Source organism: Callorhinus ursinus, unplaced genomic scaffold (assembly GCF_003265705.2).
Source record: "Callorhinus ursinus isolate GAN/ISIS: 27379988/994484 unplaced genomic scaffold, GSC_fseal_2.0 scaffold75, whole genome shotgun sequence".
NCBI classification, from domain to species: domain Eukaryota; kingdom Metazoa; phylum Chordata; class Mammalia; order Carnivora; family Otariidae; genus Callorhinus; species Callorhinus ursinus.
Genome location: NW_027397137.1, coordinates 1,113,215 through 1,126,683, shown reverse-complemented (window position 1 = coordinate 1,126,683; position 13,469 = coordinate 1,113,215). Strand labels below are relative to the sequence as shown.

The following is a 13,469-nucleotide window of genomic DNA, read 5'->3' as shown; positions in this document are numbered from 1 at the left end:
AAAAATGTGGTTTTGCTGCTTTTCTAAATTATAGGGTAAAAAGACAACTGGAAACATTGGTCATAAAGGAAAATCAACTGAAATAACCTGTGCAATTCCTCACTATATCAGCAAACTTCCAAACCAAGAGGATTCCAAGAGAAAATATGAAGGTAATTGTAACCACTTTCAAAAAAGTTTCCTTTACTCTTACTTGATTTAAGTTGTGAATTATTCTGTGTGTGTGTGTGGTGTGTGTGTGAAAAGTATACTTAAGGGGAGCCTGGGTGGCTCAGTTGGTTAAGCCTGCCTTCGGCTCAGATCATGATCTCAGGGTCCAGGGATCGAGCCCCTCACGGAGCCTGCTTCTCCCTCTCTCTCTGCTGCTCCCCCTGCTTGTGCTCTCTCTCTCTCCATCAAATAAATTAAGTCTTTATAAAAAGTAAATAAAAATATACATAAAACACATATATACAATGTAAAGAATTATTAGGCAATGAACACCTGTGTAGCCACACCCCTGCTTAAGAACTAGCACCTTCGTGTTCCCCCAACACCTGTGGGCCTTTTCCGAACCACAGGCCCCCCCCCCCCCGCCCGCCAGAAATAACCACCATCTTCCATTTTATGCCCGTCATTCCCTTGCTGTTCCTCACAGTGTGTATCCTTAAACAATATGTTTAGTCTTGCCACACTGAGCAGCAAAACCAAACCTAGCTGAGTAAAGGGCAACATCCCTGCTAAGGAAGACTTTAAATGAAGACTCCCCGGAAAAGACGCACAGACTCTGGCCTCAGCTTCCCCGGACATACAAGGGGTCGGATCTGGGGTGAAGTCAAGCGTCCCCCTGGGAGGCAGAGAACCATCAGGGCCCTGGCACCTACACCGGGACAGACGGGGTGGGAGGGAACGGGCTGCCCAGAATTTCCTGTCTTAACATCACCAGACTCAGCTCCAGCGCTCGGGAGTAGGTCCAGGCAGAACGCTCCTGCCCCCAGCCAAGCCAGGCTGCAGCGCATGATGGCGAGGGCAACACCTTCATCGGGCCCCGGGCAAGACAGGCCAAGGACGTTCCGTGCCGGGAGTTCTGCGGAGCAGGGGTCTTGGTGGCGCCAGCCCGCAGTGCTTCAGCCTCCTGGCCTCCGGACCGGTCCCCTGTACCTCTGGCGCGCAGCTCTGGTGCTGGGACCTGCGTTTCCCCACGGGCTCCTGCCACCCCGTTCTCTGCCAAGTCTTCTGGTTCCTAAACCGTGGCCTCCTCCTGGGTAAGAGCCGTCATGCCCTAAGAGCACATCCTCCCCCAGCTGCTGGAGAATGGGTACGTGTAAGGTAGATGTGTCTGCCTGTCCGCGGGAAACGGCATTACGCGACCCTCACGCTTGATGAATACTTGGCTAGAAAGAAATTCTGGGTTGGAGATCATTTACCTTCAGAGTTCTGTTTTAAGATTGTATTTATTTATTTAGAGAGAGAGAGTGGGCACACGCGAGTGGGGCTGGGGGCAGAGGGGGGGAGAGAGAATCTCAAGCGGACTCCCCGCTGAGCACCGTGCCCGTGCGGGCTCGATCTCACGACCCTGGCATCAGGCCCCGAGCAGAAATCGAGTCCAAGGCTTCCCCCACGGAGCCGCCCAGGCGCCCCTCGGTTCAGAATTCTAAAGCCACTGCCCCCTGGCGTCCATGTGAAACTACTGCTGACCGGAAATGCGCCGCGCGCCCCACGGCGGGGCAACCGCAGCCGCTGCGGGCAGTCCCCCCGCCCGGTCCCGCTCCGGAGGCCCCACCTTCAGTGGGGGGCCCCCGAATTCGCCCAAATGGCACAGGGCTCGACGGAGCTCGCTGGACGCCGCCGCGTCTGGGGCCGACGGAGGCTGACAAGTCCGCGGGTCGGTTTCCACGGCGCTGTCAGTCCGTGTCGGTAGTTATTGTCCCGGAAAGCTCATCCATTCCCGGGACAAAGACTCCTGAGGCACACACGGTGTCCCGTCCGGTCCCGGGGAGGAGTCGCGCCCTCGTGCGCCGCTGAGCCAGCGAGGAAGGACCCGCCGGGCGGGCAGCAGGGCAGCTCTGCCGCACGGCTGAGGGCCGGGGAGGTGCCAAGAGCGCCGGCACCGAGAGGGGCGGGGAGGGCAGCCACGGGGGGCGGAAGGGGGCGACCGGCGCGGACACCCGAGGAGGGCCTTCCAGGCGATGCCCGCGCCGCCCCGCAGGGGGGACTGCGCAGCGGGGGGGCTGCGGGGGGCGCTGGCCGAGTCCAGCTGCGGGACAGCTCGGTGAGCACGGTGGGGGCGCGGGGAGCCACGAAGGGCTCGGAGGAGAAGCCGCTGTGCGGGAAGAGCAGGGCAGGGAGGCCGGGAGCAGCCCACTGCGCCAGCCCCGGAAGGGGGCTCACCCAGGGGGAGGTGGCAAAGGGGCCGTTTCACCCAAGGTGTCCCGTGTTCACATTTGCATCAGGTATCGCGGGGCACAACAGGAACAGTTATTTAGAATTAACCATATAGTCTGCTGGCTTCTTTGCTCACCACTAATTCTTAAAACAATTGCTCTTGCTAGAATCCCCCCCCTTTTTTTTAATTTTCCCAGATTAAAATGAATACTTTCATTTGAGAATGTGTTCACGTGAGAAAACTTCCCAACCCCGTGTTCATGTGATATTGCCCCATTCCCCGCCACAAATGAGCGACGGTCCAGGTTTGTAAGTGATCAGGACGCAGGTCGTGGGTGCGGGTTTCCTCAGAAGGTGTGCATCTCTGTATCTGGAACAGCCCTTCCTCCGAAGAGGGGAGGCTGAGGGCAGGGCTTCCTGAGTGCCTGAGTAAGGAACGGGAAAGGAAAGCTCACCTCCAAACGACTTTTTCATTTAACAGCCTACGTGAACCTCCCTCCCCGTCAGTCCCCACGTCCCCACCCCAGTCGTTATAATAGCTGCCCAGAATCCCACGGACCGCGCACGCCATTTCTTTACCCGTGGCCCCTTCACACATTTAGGATGTTTCCTTGTTACTACACCATGCTGCAGTACACATCCTGAGGTGTATCTTTGTGTATTTTTGTACAGTTTGGTCCTGGAAGTGAGGTTGTTGGATCTAAGAGTATGTTCACTTAAATTGTGATAGATACAGGGGTGCCAGGGTGGTGCAGTCGGCTGAGCATCTGACTCTTGGTTTCAGCTCAGGTCATGATCTCAGGGTCGTGAGACTGAGCCCTGGGCCGAGCTCCTTGCTCAGGGGGATCGGCCTGATATTCTCTCTCTCCCTCTGCCTCTGCCCCTCCTCACCAAACCCCCATGCACACGTGCACACTCTTGCTCTAAAAAAAAAAAAAAAAGTTAAAATTTTTGTATAGTTACAGTCAAATTGCCATCCAAAAAAAGCTGTACCAATTGACACACCCACCAATGGGGAACAGACGTTCCAATTTCCCCATATTCTCACCAAATCTGGAAACTATTTGCCAATTTGGATGGGTGAAAAGTATTCTCATTGTTTTAAACGGCACTCCATCGCCTAGGAATGATGAGCATCCACCGGTAACTTCTTAGCAAATGTTAGTTCTTCTTTCATGAATATCATGTTTCTTTTGGTTTCATAATTCTTATTTATTTGGCACGTTCTAGGGAAGTAGAACATTTCAAGCTTGTTACCAGCACCTTTCCCTGTATTCTAGTGTTGGATGCATGTCATGTTCATGTGCCTGTCAGATATCAATAGTGTGCTCAGTATGCCTTCTTGAAACAGAAATCCCTACATTTTAAAGATCACTAAACAGACTATTTTTCAAATATAGATTTATCGAAGGAAGAGGAACATTTGGAAGTACAACCACCTCCGGCGAATACTGGAAGACAGAGAGAAACAAAAGAAGATCAAGAAAAGAAAACCACTTTGGTGAAAGAAGAAGAACTACCGCCAAAAAGAATTCAAGTAACTCATCCTGAAAGGGAAGGCAAGCAGGAAGACAATGCAGGGAAAGAAAAATTCAAAACAAGTCTCCAAATAAATGACACGGACGAGATGCCTGATAAAAATGGTGCTGCGAACATCAAGGTACCCTTCAGACAGAGAAAGCATTACTCGTTCACAGAAGTGACTGAGAACCTGCACCACGGGCTTCCTGCCTTGGGCGGCCCGGTCGGGGCAGGTGGGATGAGAGGCGGCGTGGGCACCAGCAAGCCTCGCAGTAACGCGGCCGGACTGAAGCCAGAACATTCTGTGAGTGGGTATGAACCCTCTTTTGGCAAGTCTTCCCGAACAAAAGCAAAAGATACTTTCAGAGATAAGAAAAGCAGTCTAATGGAAGAACTCTTTGGGTCGGGCTATGTCTTTAAACACGACCAGACCAGCACGGCTGCTCCTAAACAGGCTGACGAGACTCTGGAAAGTAAGAAGATGCACCATCTACCTCCTAGTCAGGCCTCCGCCAGCAACGCTTTTGGAGATTCTAAAGTAACTGTGGTAAATTCTATTCAGTCATCTTCACCTACAGAAGGAAAAAGAAAAGTAATTATTTAAATATAATCAATATCCTCATACATTCTGACATGACATTCTCGTTCTTATGTGCCTTTAATCTTATAATGTTAGTGTCGTGTGTCTGTGTGTTTCAGTACTTAAACTGACTTTGGATAATTAAGGTTTTGATAACCTAATTTGGAAAATCCATTGGGTATTAGCCAATGACATTTCAAATATAAAATTGTATCTTTTCTTCCTACAACTGAAAACACGTCCATTATCTTTCGGACGACTGGGTTACTCCACGGCTTTTAGTACCCTGTGGGGCTCCACGGCTCGTAAGTCCAAGTCAGCAGCCAAGGCCCACACACCTCATGTATGTGGGAACGTCCGCAGCAATCAAACTGTGTTTTAACTAAAAAACAAAGAAGCAGCTTTGAAAGAGAAGACTCTATAAAAAAAAAAAAAGGCATAGTGATGACCAAGAGTGGTTTTATGAAAATTACTTTTGAGTGTTCTCCTATTCAGCTAAACTGCCTTTGTGATGACGCTCTCCTCGTGTACACCTGAGAGTCACTATTTTTATTTCTATTTGTTACATACCTGTTCCTTGTCCTTCTTCCTGTTAATCTTGCTGTAAAAGAGCACATGGGCAGAAGAGTGTCCACTCTAGCGAGCGGCTCCATTACACTGAGAGCATCTCGTATCGGGACTAGACAGCGGCTGCGCTCCCAGCACTAATCAGTTTACTTACTACCTTCATTTAGTTTAAGGCCAACTTATTTACAGTGTGGACCATGCTATTTCCAAAGAGGTTTATGGATTGGTGTGTAATACTAACACTTTAAAAAATTGAGAACAGTAAAATAAAACTTTTAAAAGAGAGTGAAAGCCATGGTGGGAAAACAATTGTATTCAAAACCAAAGATGAGATAAATACTATAACTGCCATAAGCTTTGATCTTTATGAAAACCACAGAGGGGAACCGAGAAGGAAGGGGAGGTGGGGGAGGGAGGAGAGTTTGATGTTCCACAGGCTTCTAAGGAGAGACACGCAAATGCACGTCAAATGATATAAATGCCTAGCCCTAAATTCTGGAGAAATTTACTAAAAGGATTCTTAGAAATGGTATATGGAAGAATATTCCAGTATTATAACATCTCCTTGCTTTACAGCAGGTGTAGGATTTTTCAAGGGATCTTTTCTTATGCCTGCCTACCCATAACAGAAGCATAAATCATAACATGAGTTAAGGGTCCGACTCTTAGCTCAGGTCTTGATCTCAGGTTGTGAAATCAAGATCCACTGGGCATGGAGCCTACTTTAAAAAGGAGAGAGAGAAAGAGAAATCTAGGCTGGTAGTACCCCCAGGGCAGCAGAAATGCAAATTGTCTCTGGAAAAACCTGTCCTTGACCCAGGCCTCAAGAAATTCCCATAGATAGAGGCGCCTGGGTGGCTCAGTTGGTTGGGCGACTGCCTTAGGCCCAGGTCATGATCCTGGAGTCCCGGGATCGAGTCCCGCTTCGGGCTCCCTGCTCAGCGGGGAGTCTGCTTCTCCCTCTGACCCTCCCCCCTCTCATGTGCGCTCTCTCTCTCTCTCTCTCTCTTTCAAATAAATTAAAAAAAATAAATTCCCATAGACAATTAAAAACAAAAACAAAAACCCACCCACATACATGCAGTCCAGAAAATGAAGACAAGAAAACAAGGTGTTAAGACAAACAACAGATATCAGGGTCAGATCTGCAAGACTCTACATGTTGGAATTATTATACACAGAGAATAAGCGTGTTTAAAGAAATAAGTTTCTGAAAATATGAATAAAAAGAACAAGAACTCAGCATATGTGACAAAGAACTTAAAAGACGTACATATAATCATTGAACTTAAATTAACTCTATACATGGGCTTAAGAGCAGAAGAAACCAGAACACAGCAAAAAGATGGATCTAAGAAACCAGAACCCAGCAAAAAGATGGATCTAAGAAACCAGAACCCAGCAAAAAGATGGATCTAAAGAAGCGATCACCATCATCACCAGAAGCAGAGAGAGACAGAGAGGAAATATGAGGGGAGGTTAACAGGCATTCACAGATTAAAAAGGCTGAACGAATATGTAATCTGATCTTCTGAAGAAGAAAGAACAGAGAATGGAGCAGGGTTAAATACCTAAAGAGATAAAGGGTGAAAAATTTCCAGAACTGACAGAAGGTACCAATCCACTGATTCAGAAATCAAGCAAAATAAACAGAAATAGAAACGAAACGAAACTCACACCTGGCTAGGGCATGATGAAACTGCAGAGCACCAAAGACAAAGAGAAAATCTTAAGATCAACCACACAGTAAAGGCAACACATTGGGAAAGGAACCATGGCACTCATCCACCACGACAGTGAAGGCAGAAAACAGTGGGGAGCCCACAGGACAGCCATGACCTAGAACCCCACACCCTCCAACACCGTCCAGAAGAAGGAAGACGCAGGACACGTTTTCAGAGCCTCACTAATGTGGAGATCAGCAAACCTTTTCTATAAAGGGCCAGACAGTAAATAACTTAGGCTCCACAGGCCACCTACCCTCAGTCACACCTTTGCAACACCACTGGAATGTGAAAACAGTGGGAGACGATATGCAAATGGGCCTGGCCTCCTTCCAATACAACGAACCAAGTGCAGCCCACTCGCCAAGTAGAGCCTGCCGCCTAACTCCCGTTCTGACAGACTTCAGGCAGAAGGACTGGTTTGAGATAAAAGGTCTCCTGTGCGAGCAAGAGAGTGGTGAATGTGTAGTCCTAACATCATGGCTTTACACCACCATCTCTTGTGCGGTCACACAGCTGAGGCATCGTGCGCATGATGACGACTACCTCGTGCATGGGGAGGGAAGGACTGACATTCTGGTGTTGACTCTCACGCTACTGCAGAGGAGAGGAAAGCATGAACGTTAAGCATGGACAAATTTCCTAATGTTAAAACAAAAATTGAGTAACTTCAAAATTTAAGGGGGAGAAGGATGTGGGGAAAAAAAGGCAATCATGAGATAATAGCAAGTATGTACTGGGGACGCCTGGGTGGCTCAGTCAGTTAAGCAGCTGCCTACGGCTCAGGTCATGATCCCAGGGTCCTGGGATCGAGCCCTGCATCGGGCTCCCCGCTCAGCCTGCTTCTCCCTCTCCCTCTGCCTGCCACTCCCCATGCTTGTGTTCTCTCTCTGTCAAATAAATAAATAAAATCTTTAAAAAAAAAAAAAAAGAAAGAAAGAAAGTATGTACTGGCCTCTGCCCAGGCTCCCAGCACAGAGCTCCTGAAACCCCGGTAATTCCCTGCATGGTAAGAGCGCTCGGAGCACCTTTTGTTCTGGTATTTGGTCTCTGACCCCTTCCTGACACAGGGCTCCGGAAACCCTGGTAATTTCTGGGTGATGGGCGTGCCTTTTGTTCTAATGAGGCGACGCCAGGTGGGCTCCTGTCACTGGAAAGACCACGCTGGGATTAGAAGTTTGGAACTTTCAGCCCCACCCTCATACTCTTGAGAAGGGAGAGGGGCTGAAAATGGAGTTGATGACCCACCATGCCTACCCAAGGAAACCTCCATAAAATCCCGGCAGCACGGGATTGGGAGAGCTTCCGGGTTGAACACGTGGAGGTGCAGGGAGAATGGCGTGCCTGGAGACGGCGTGGAAGCTCCACACCCCTTCCCACACACCTTGCCCTAAGCATCCCCTCCATGTGCTGGTCATCAGTATCCTTTATCATATCCTTTTATAATAAACTGGCAAACAGGAAGGAAATGGCTTTCCTGAGTTCTGTGAGCTGCTCTAGCAAATTAATCAAACCTGAGGAGGAGATTATGTGAATCCCTGACTGATAGCTGGTTGGCCAGAAACACAGCCTGGACCTCCTGGTAATGGGTAGCCCAGCAAATGAAAAAGCACCAGTAAAGAGAAAGATTTGAATATGACAGTTGGTAACTCTAACCTAATGGACACATACAGAAGACAACTTCAAACTTGTATTTTTCATCACAAATGGAGGATTTACAAAAATTTTATCCTACTATATTTTAAAGTTGAGAAGAAATGGATAAATCCTACACTAGTTTTCCTAATATAATTCAAGAAAAAAATATAAAACTGAAAAACCTCATAATCACTAAAGAAATTGAAATCAGTAGATAATCTTTCAATGAAAATAAGAGAAAACCCAGAAAGATTTTACCAACAAATTCATCACATATTCAAAGAATAACTCAGACCTTAAACCTGGTCCAGAATATGGAAAAAGGAACATTTTCCAACTCATTTGTATGAGACCGGCATAACCTTGATAACAAAACCAGATGAGGAAAAAGACAATACTGTCCACACTCAACACTTCTATTCCACATTGTACTAGAGGTTCTGGCCAGAGCAAGTAGGCAAAAACGAAATAAAAGGTATTGATTGGAAAAGAAGTAAAACTATATTCACAGATGACATGATCTTGTATATATAGGAAATCCTAAGGTATACACTAAACTACTGGAACTGATAAATGAGTTTGCAGAATACAAGATCATTGTATAAAAATCAATTTCTATATAACAATCCGAAATGAAATTTAAACAATTTCATTTATAGCAGCATCAAAAAGAATAAAATACTTATGAATAAATTTAACAAAAGAAATAGAATATATCATCTGAAAACCACAGAGCGTTGTTGAAAGAAATTAAAGATCAAAATAGCTTGAAGGACAGCCCATGTTCATGGACTGGAAGACCTAATACTGTTAAGATGGCCAATACTCCCCAAGCTGACAAATTCAACACAATCCCTATCAGAATCCCAGCTAACTTCTTTGTAGGAATTGAGAAGCTAATTCTAAAATTCATATGAAATTGCAGGGGACACAGAACAGCCAAAACAATTTTTTTTTTAGAGATTTTATTTATTTCACAGAGAGACAGAGAGAGAACACAAGTAGGCAGAGTGGCAGGCAGAGAGGGAGAAGCAGGCTCTCCACTGAGCAGGGAGCTGGACGTGGGGCTCGATCCCAGGACCCCAGGATCATGACCTGAGCAGAGGGCAGCCGCTTAACTGACTGAGCCACCCAGGCGCCCCCAGCCAAAACAATCTTTAAGAAGAAACACAAAATTGGAGGATGCACACTTCCCAATTTCAAGACTTTACTACAAAGCAACTGTAATCAAAACATTTTGGTATTGGTTTAAGTACGGACAGAAAACAAGGTGGATGGAATAGAACTAAGAGTCCAGAAATAAACCCATGTGTCTACAGTCCACTGATTCTTGACAAGGTTGCCAAGACCACTCAACAGGGAATAAACAGTCTCAACAAATGGTGCTTAAAAAACCAGATAGCCATGTACAAAAGACTAAAGTTGAACCCTTACCTCAGTCTCTATACAAAAATTAATTCAAAGTGGATAAAAGACTTAAATGTAAAAGTTAAAACTATAAAACTCTTAGAAGAAAACATAGACATAAATCTCTGTGACCTTGGATTTGGCAACGTATTCTTAGATATGACACCAAAAGCACAAGCAACAACAAAAATACTGGCAAAAGCTACACAATATCCATTCAACTTAAGAATGAACTCTCAGGCAGGAGTCAATACTGAGTGCTGAAAAAGGGATGGAGGAGAAGAGGAAAGATGGCGGAGGAGTAGGGGCCCCTATTCCAACTGGTCCCCGGAATTGAGCTGGGTATCTACCAGACCACCCTGAACACCCACGAAATCAGCCTGAGATGTAAGAAGATAGACCTCGATCTCTACAAACAATACCACAGGCGGTTGGTTCCAAGGTACGAAGCGGGGAGCCATGATTCCTTGGGCAGATATTGGAGGATAAACAGCAGCGGGAGGGAGCCTGGCCGTGGGGATCCTACACCGCCGGTGAGCGATAGCCTCCCGGGCTAGGGACTGGACACAGACTCGCAGACCGGTAGTGGCAGGGGAAGGACCTTGGGGCAGCCCCCGGGATGGAAACCAGAGCGGTGGGGCGGCGTGTGCAAACTGGGCACTGCTGGCGGTTTTAGAAGCACAAAGGGCAAAGACGTGCCCTGACCTGGAGGCAGGACTGGGGGCGCTGTGGAGGGGCGCACAACCCAGGACGCTGCAGTTTATAGCAGCACAGACAGAATCGGAGACGGTGTGGCCTGGAGAGCTCACTGAAGAACAGACTGCGGTCTCTCTGCTCTGAGGCGGAGGGTTAGAAACAGTCTCTTCTCTGACTTGCGGAAGAGATGCGGAAAGCCGCCAGGGAAAGCCGCCAGAGAACAAAAGCCCCCAAAACTGGTTCCCACTGAGCCAAACCCCCGCCACAGGGGGCAGGGCAACTCTGCCCACACAGGGTTGCCTGAGTAACAGCAAGGCAGGCCCCGCCCCCACAAGACAGGCTGGGAAAACAAGAGGCCAGCAACCCTAAGGTCCCTAGAAAACAGGTGCATCTTGCTAGGGTTGTGGTCAATAATTTGGACTCTATACATTCCCTCAACCACCCATCAACAGAATGACTAGGAGGAAGAGCCCCCAAAACAGAAAAGACTCAGAGATCATGACTTATGCTGCAGATTTACAAAGGGATGCAGATATGACCAAGATGTCAGAGACGGAATTCAGGCTAGCAATTGTGAAGACAATGGCTAGAATGGAGAAATCAATTAATGGCAACATAGAGTCTCTAAGGGCAGAAATGAAAGCTGAATTGGCAGAACTTAAAAATGCTATCAATGAGATCCAATCCAATCTAGATAATCTAACACCTAGGGTAACTGAGGCAGAAGAACGAATCAGCGACCTGGAAGACAATTTAATAGATAAAAAGGGAAAAGAGGAGGCCAGAGAAAAACAACTCAGAATCCATGAAAATAGAATCAGAGAAATAAGTGACACCATGAAGTGTTCCAATGTCAGAATTATTGGGATCCCTGAGGGGGTGGAGAGAAAGAGGGAATAGAAGATGTATTTGAGCAAATCGTAGCTGAGAACTTCCCTAATCTGGGGAAGGAAACAAACATTCATGTCCTAGAGGCAGAGAGGACCCCTCCCAAGATCAAGGAAAACAGGCCAACGCCCTGGCATGTAATAGTAAAACTCACAAATCTTAGAACCAAGGAAACCATCTTAAGGGCAGTTAGGGGGAAGAGATTCCTTACGTACAGAGGGAGGAACATCAGAATAACGTCAGACCTATCCACAGAGACCTGGCAAGCCAGAAATGGCTGGCAAGACATATTCAGGGTACTAAACGAGAAGAACATGCAGCCAAGAATGCTTTATCCAGCAAGGCTGTCATTTAGAATGGATGGAGAGATGCAGAGCTTCCAGGACCGGCAGAAGCTGAAAGAATATGCGACCACTAAGCCAGCCCTGCAAGAAATATGAAGGGGGGTTCTATAAAAAGAGAAATACCCCAAGAATGATATACAACAGAAATTTACAGGGACAATCTATAAAAACAAGGTCTTCAGAGGCAACATGACGACAATTAATCCATATCCTTCAATAATCACTCTCAACGTGAATGGCCTAAATGCTCCCATAAAAAGGCACAGGGTTGCAGACTGGATAGAAAGACAGGACCCATCCATATGCTGCCTACAAGAGACTCGTTTTGAACCTAAAGATACATCCAGACTGAAAGTGAAGGGATGGAGATCCCTCTTCCACGCCAGCGGACCTCAAAAGAAAGCTGGGGTAGCAATTCTTATATCAGACAAATTAGATTTTAAAGTCTGTAGTTAGAGACACAGAAGGACACTCTATCATTCTTAAAGGGTCTATCCAACAAGAAGATCTAACAATTGTAAATATCTACGCCCCCAACATGGGAGCAGCCATCTACATAGGTCAACTGTTAACCAAAATAGAGTCATACTGATAACAATACGTTAATTGTGGGAGACCTCAATACTCCACTCTCAGCAATGGACAGATCATCTAAGCAGAAAATCAACAAGGAATCAAGAGCTCTGAATGATACACTGGACCAGATGGACCTCATAGATATTTACAGAACATCCCACCCTAAAACAACAGAATACTCATTCTTCTCGAGTGCACATGGAACTTTCTCCAGAATAGACCACATACCGGGTCACAGATCAGGTCTCAACCGATACCAAAAGACTGAGATTATTCCCTGCATATTCTCAGGCCATAATGCTTTAACACTGGAACTCAATCACAAAAAAATTTGGCAGAAATTCAAACACTTGGAAGCTAAAGACCACTCTGCTCAAGAATGTTTGGGTCAACCAGGAAATCAAAGAAGAACTTAAACAATTCATGGAAATAGATGAGAATGAAAACACATCGGTCCAAAACCTATGGGATACTGCAAAGGTGGTCCTAAGGGGGAAATACATAGCCATCCAAGCCTCACTCAAAAAAATAGAAAAAGGGGCACCTCGGTGGCTCAGTCATTAAGCATCTGCCTTCGGCTCAGGTCATGATCCCAGGGTCCTGCTCGGCGGGAAGCCTGCTTCTCCCTCTCCCACTCCCCCTGCTTGTGTTCCTGCTCTCACTATCTCTCTCTGTGTCAAATAAATAAATGGAATATTAAAAAAAAAAAAAAGGTTTGAAAAAAGAAAAAAATAGAAAAATCCCGAATTCACCAACTAACTCTACACCTTAAAGAACTAGAGAAAAAGCAACAAATGATGCCTAAGCCGTGCATTAGAAGAGAAATAATTAAGAGTAGAGCAGAGATCAATGAATTAGAAACCAGCAACACAGTAGAGCAGAGCAACGAAACTAGAAGCTGGTTCTTTGACAGAATTAATGAGATTGATAAACCACTGGCCAGACTTATGCAAGAGAGAAGAGAAAGGACCCAAATTAATAAAATAATGAATGAAAGGGGAGAGATCACGACTAACACCAAGGAAATAGAAACAATTATTAGAAATTATTATCAACCACTATATGCCAATAAACGGAGCAATCTGGATGAAATGGAGGCCTTCCTGGAAACCTATAAACTGCCACGACTGAAACAGGAAGAAATTGACAACCTGAATAGGACAA

General features: G+C 46.5%; 2 protein-coding genes across 8 annotated transcripts in view; one reads left to right on the top strand and one right to left on the bottom strand.

The window, feature by feature from the left end:
• Positions 1 to 4,489, top strand: part of LCA5L (lebercilin LCA5 like) — a 40,141-nt gene extending 35,652 nt beyond the window's left edge. Inside the window, exons 10-11 of the mRNA XM_073887093.1 lie at positions 35 to 152; positions 3,765 to 4,489. Of these exons, the coding sequence (XP_073743194.1) occupies positions 35 to 152; positions 3,765 to 4,489 (843 nt within the window). The remainder of the gene's footprint in view (positions 1 to 34; positions 153 to 3,764) is intronic.
• The window catches only part of GET1 (guided entry of tail-anchored proteins factor 1), a 65,059-nt gene that overhangs the window by 31,935 nt on the left and 19,655 nt on the right, over positions 1 to 13,469 (bottom strand). For 3 of the 7 annotated variants that reach the window (XM_073887094.1, XM_073887099.1, XM_073887098.1), the window contains exons 5-6: positions 4,751 to 4,847; positions 3,749 to 4,457 (exon numbers count right to left, since the gene is read on the bottom strand). The exons of 2 other annotated variants lie outside the window; for them this stretch is intronic. In XM_073887094.1, the coding sequence (XP_073743195.1) occupies positions 4,454 to 4,457; positions 4,751 to 4,847 (101 nt within the window). In that variant the 3' untranslated portion in view covers positions 3,749 to 4,453. Of the gene's footprint in view, positions 1 to 2,629; positions 3,288 to 3,748; positions 4,458 to 4,750; positions 4,848 to 13,469 lie in introns of those variants that run through there. 2 more of the 7 variants (XM_073887095.1, XM_025863451.2) reach the window with 2 other exon arrangements.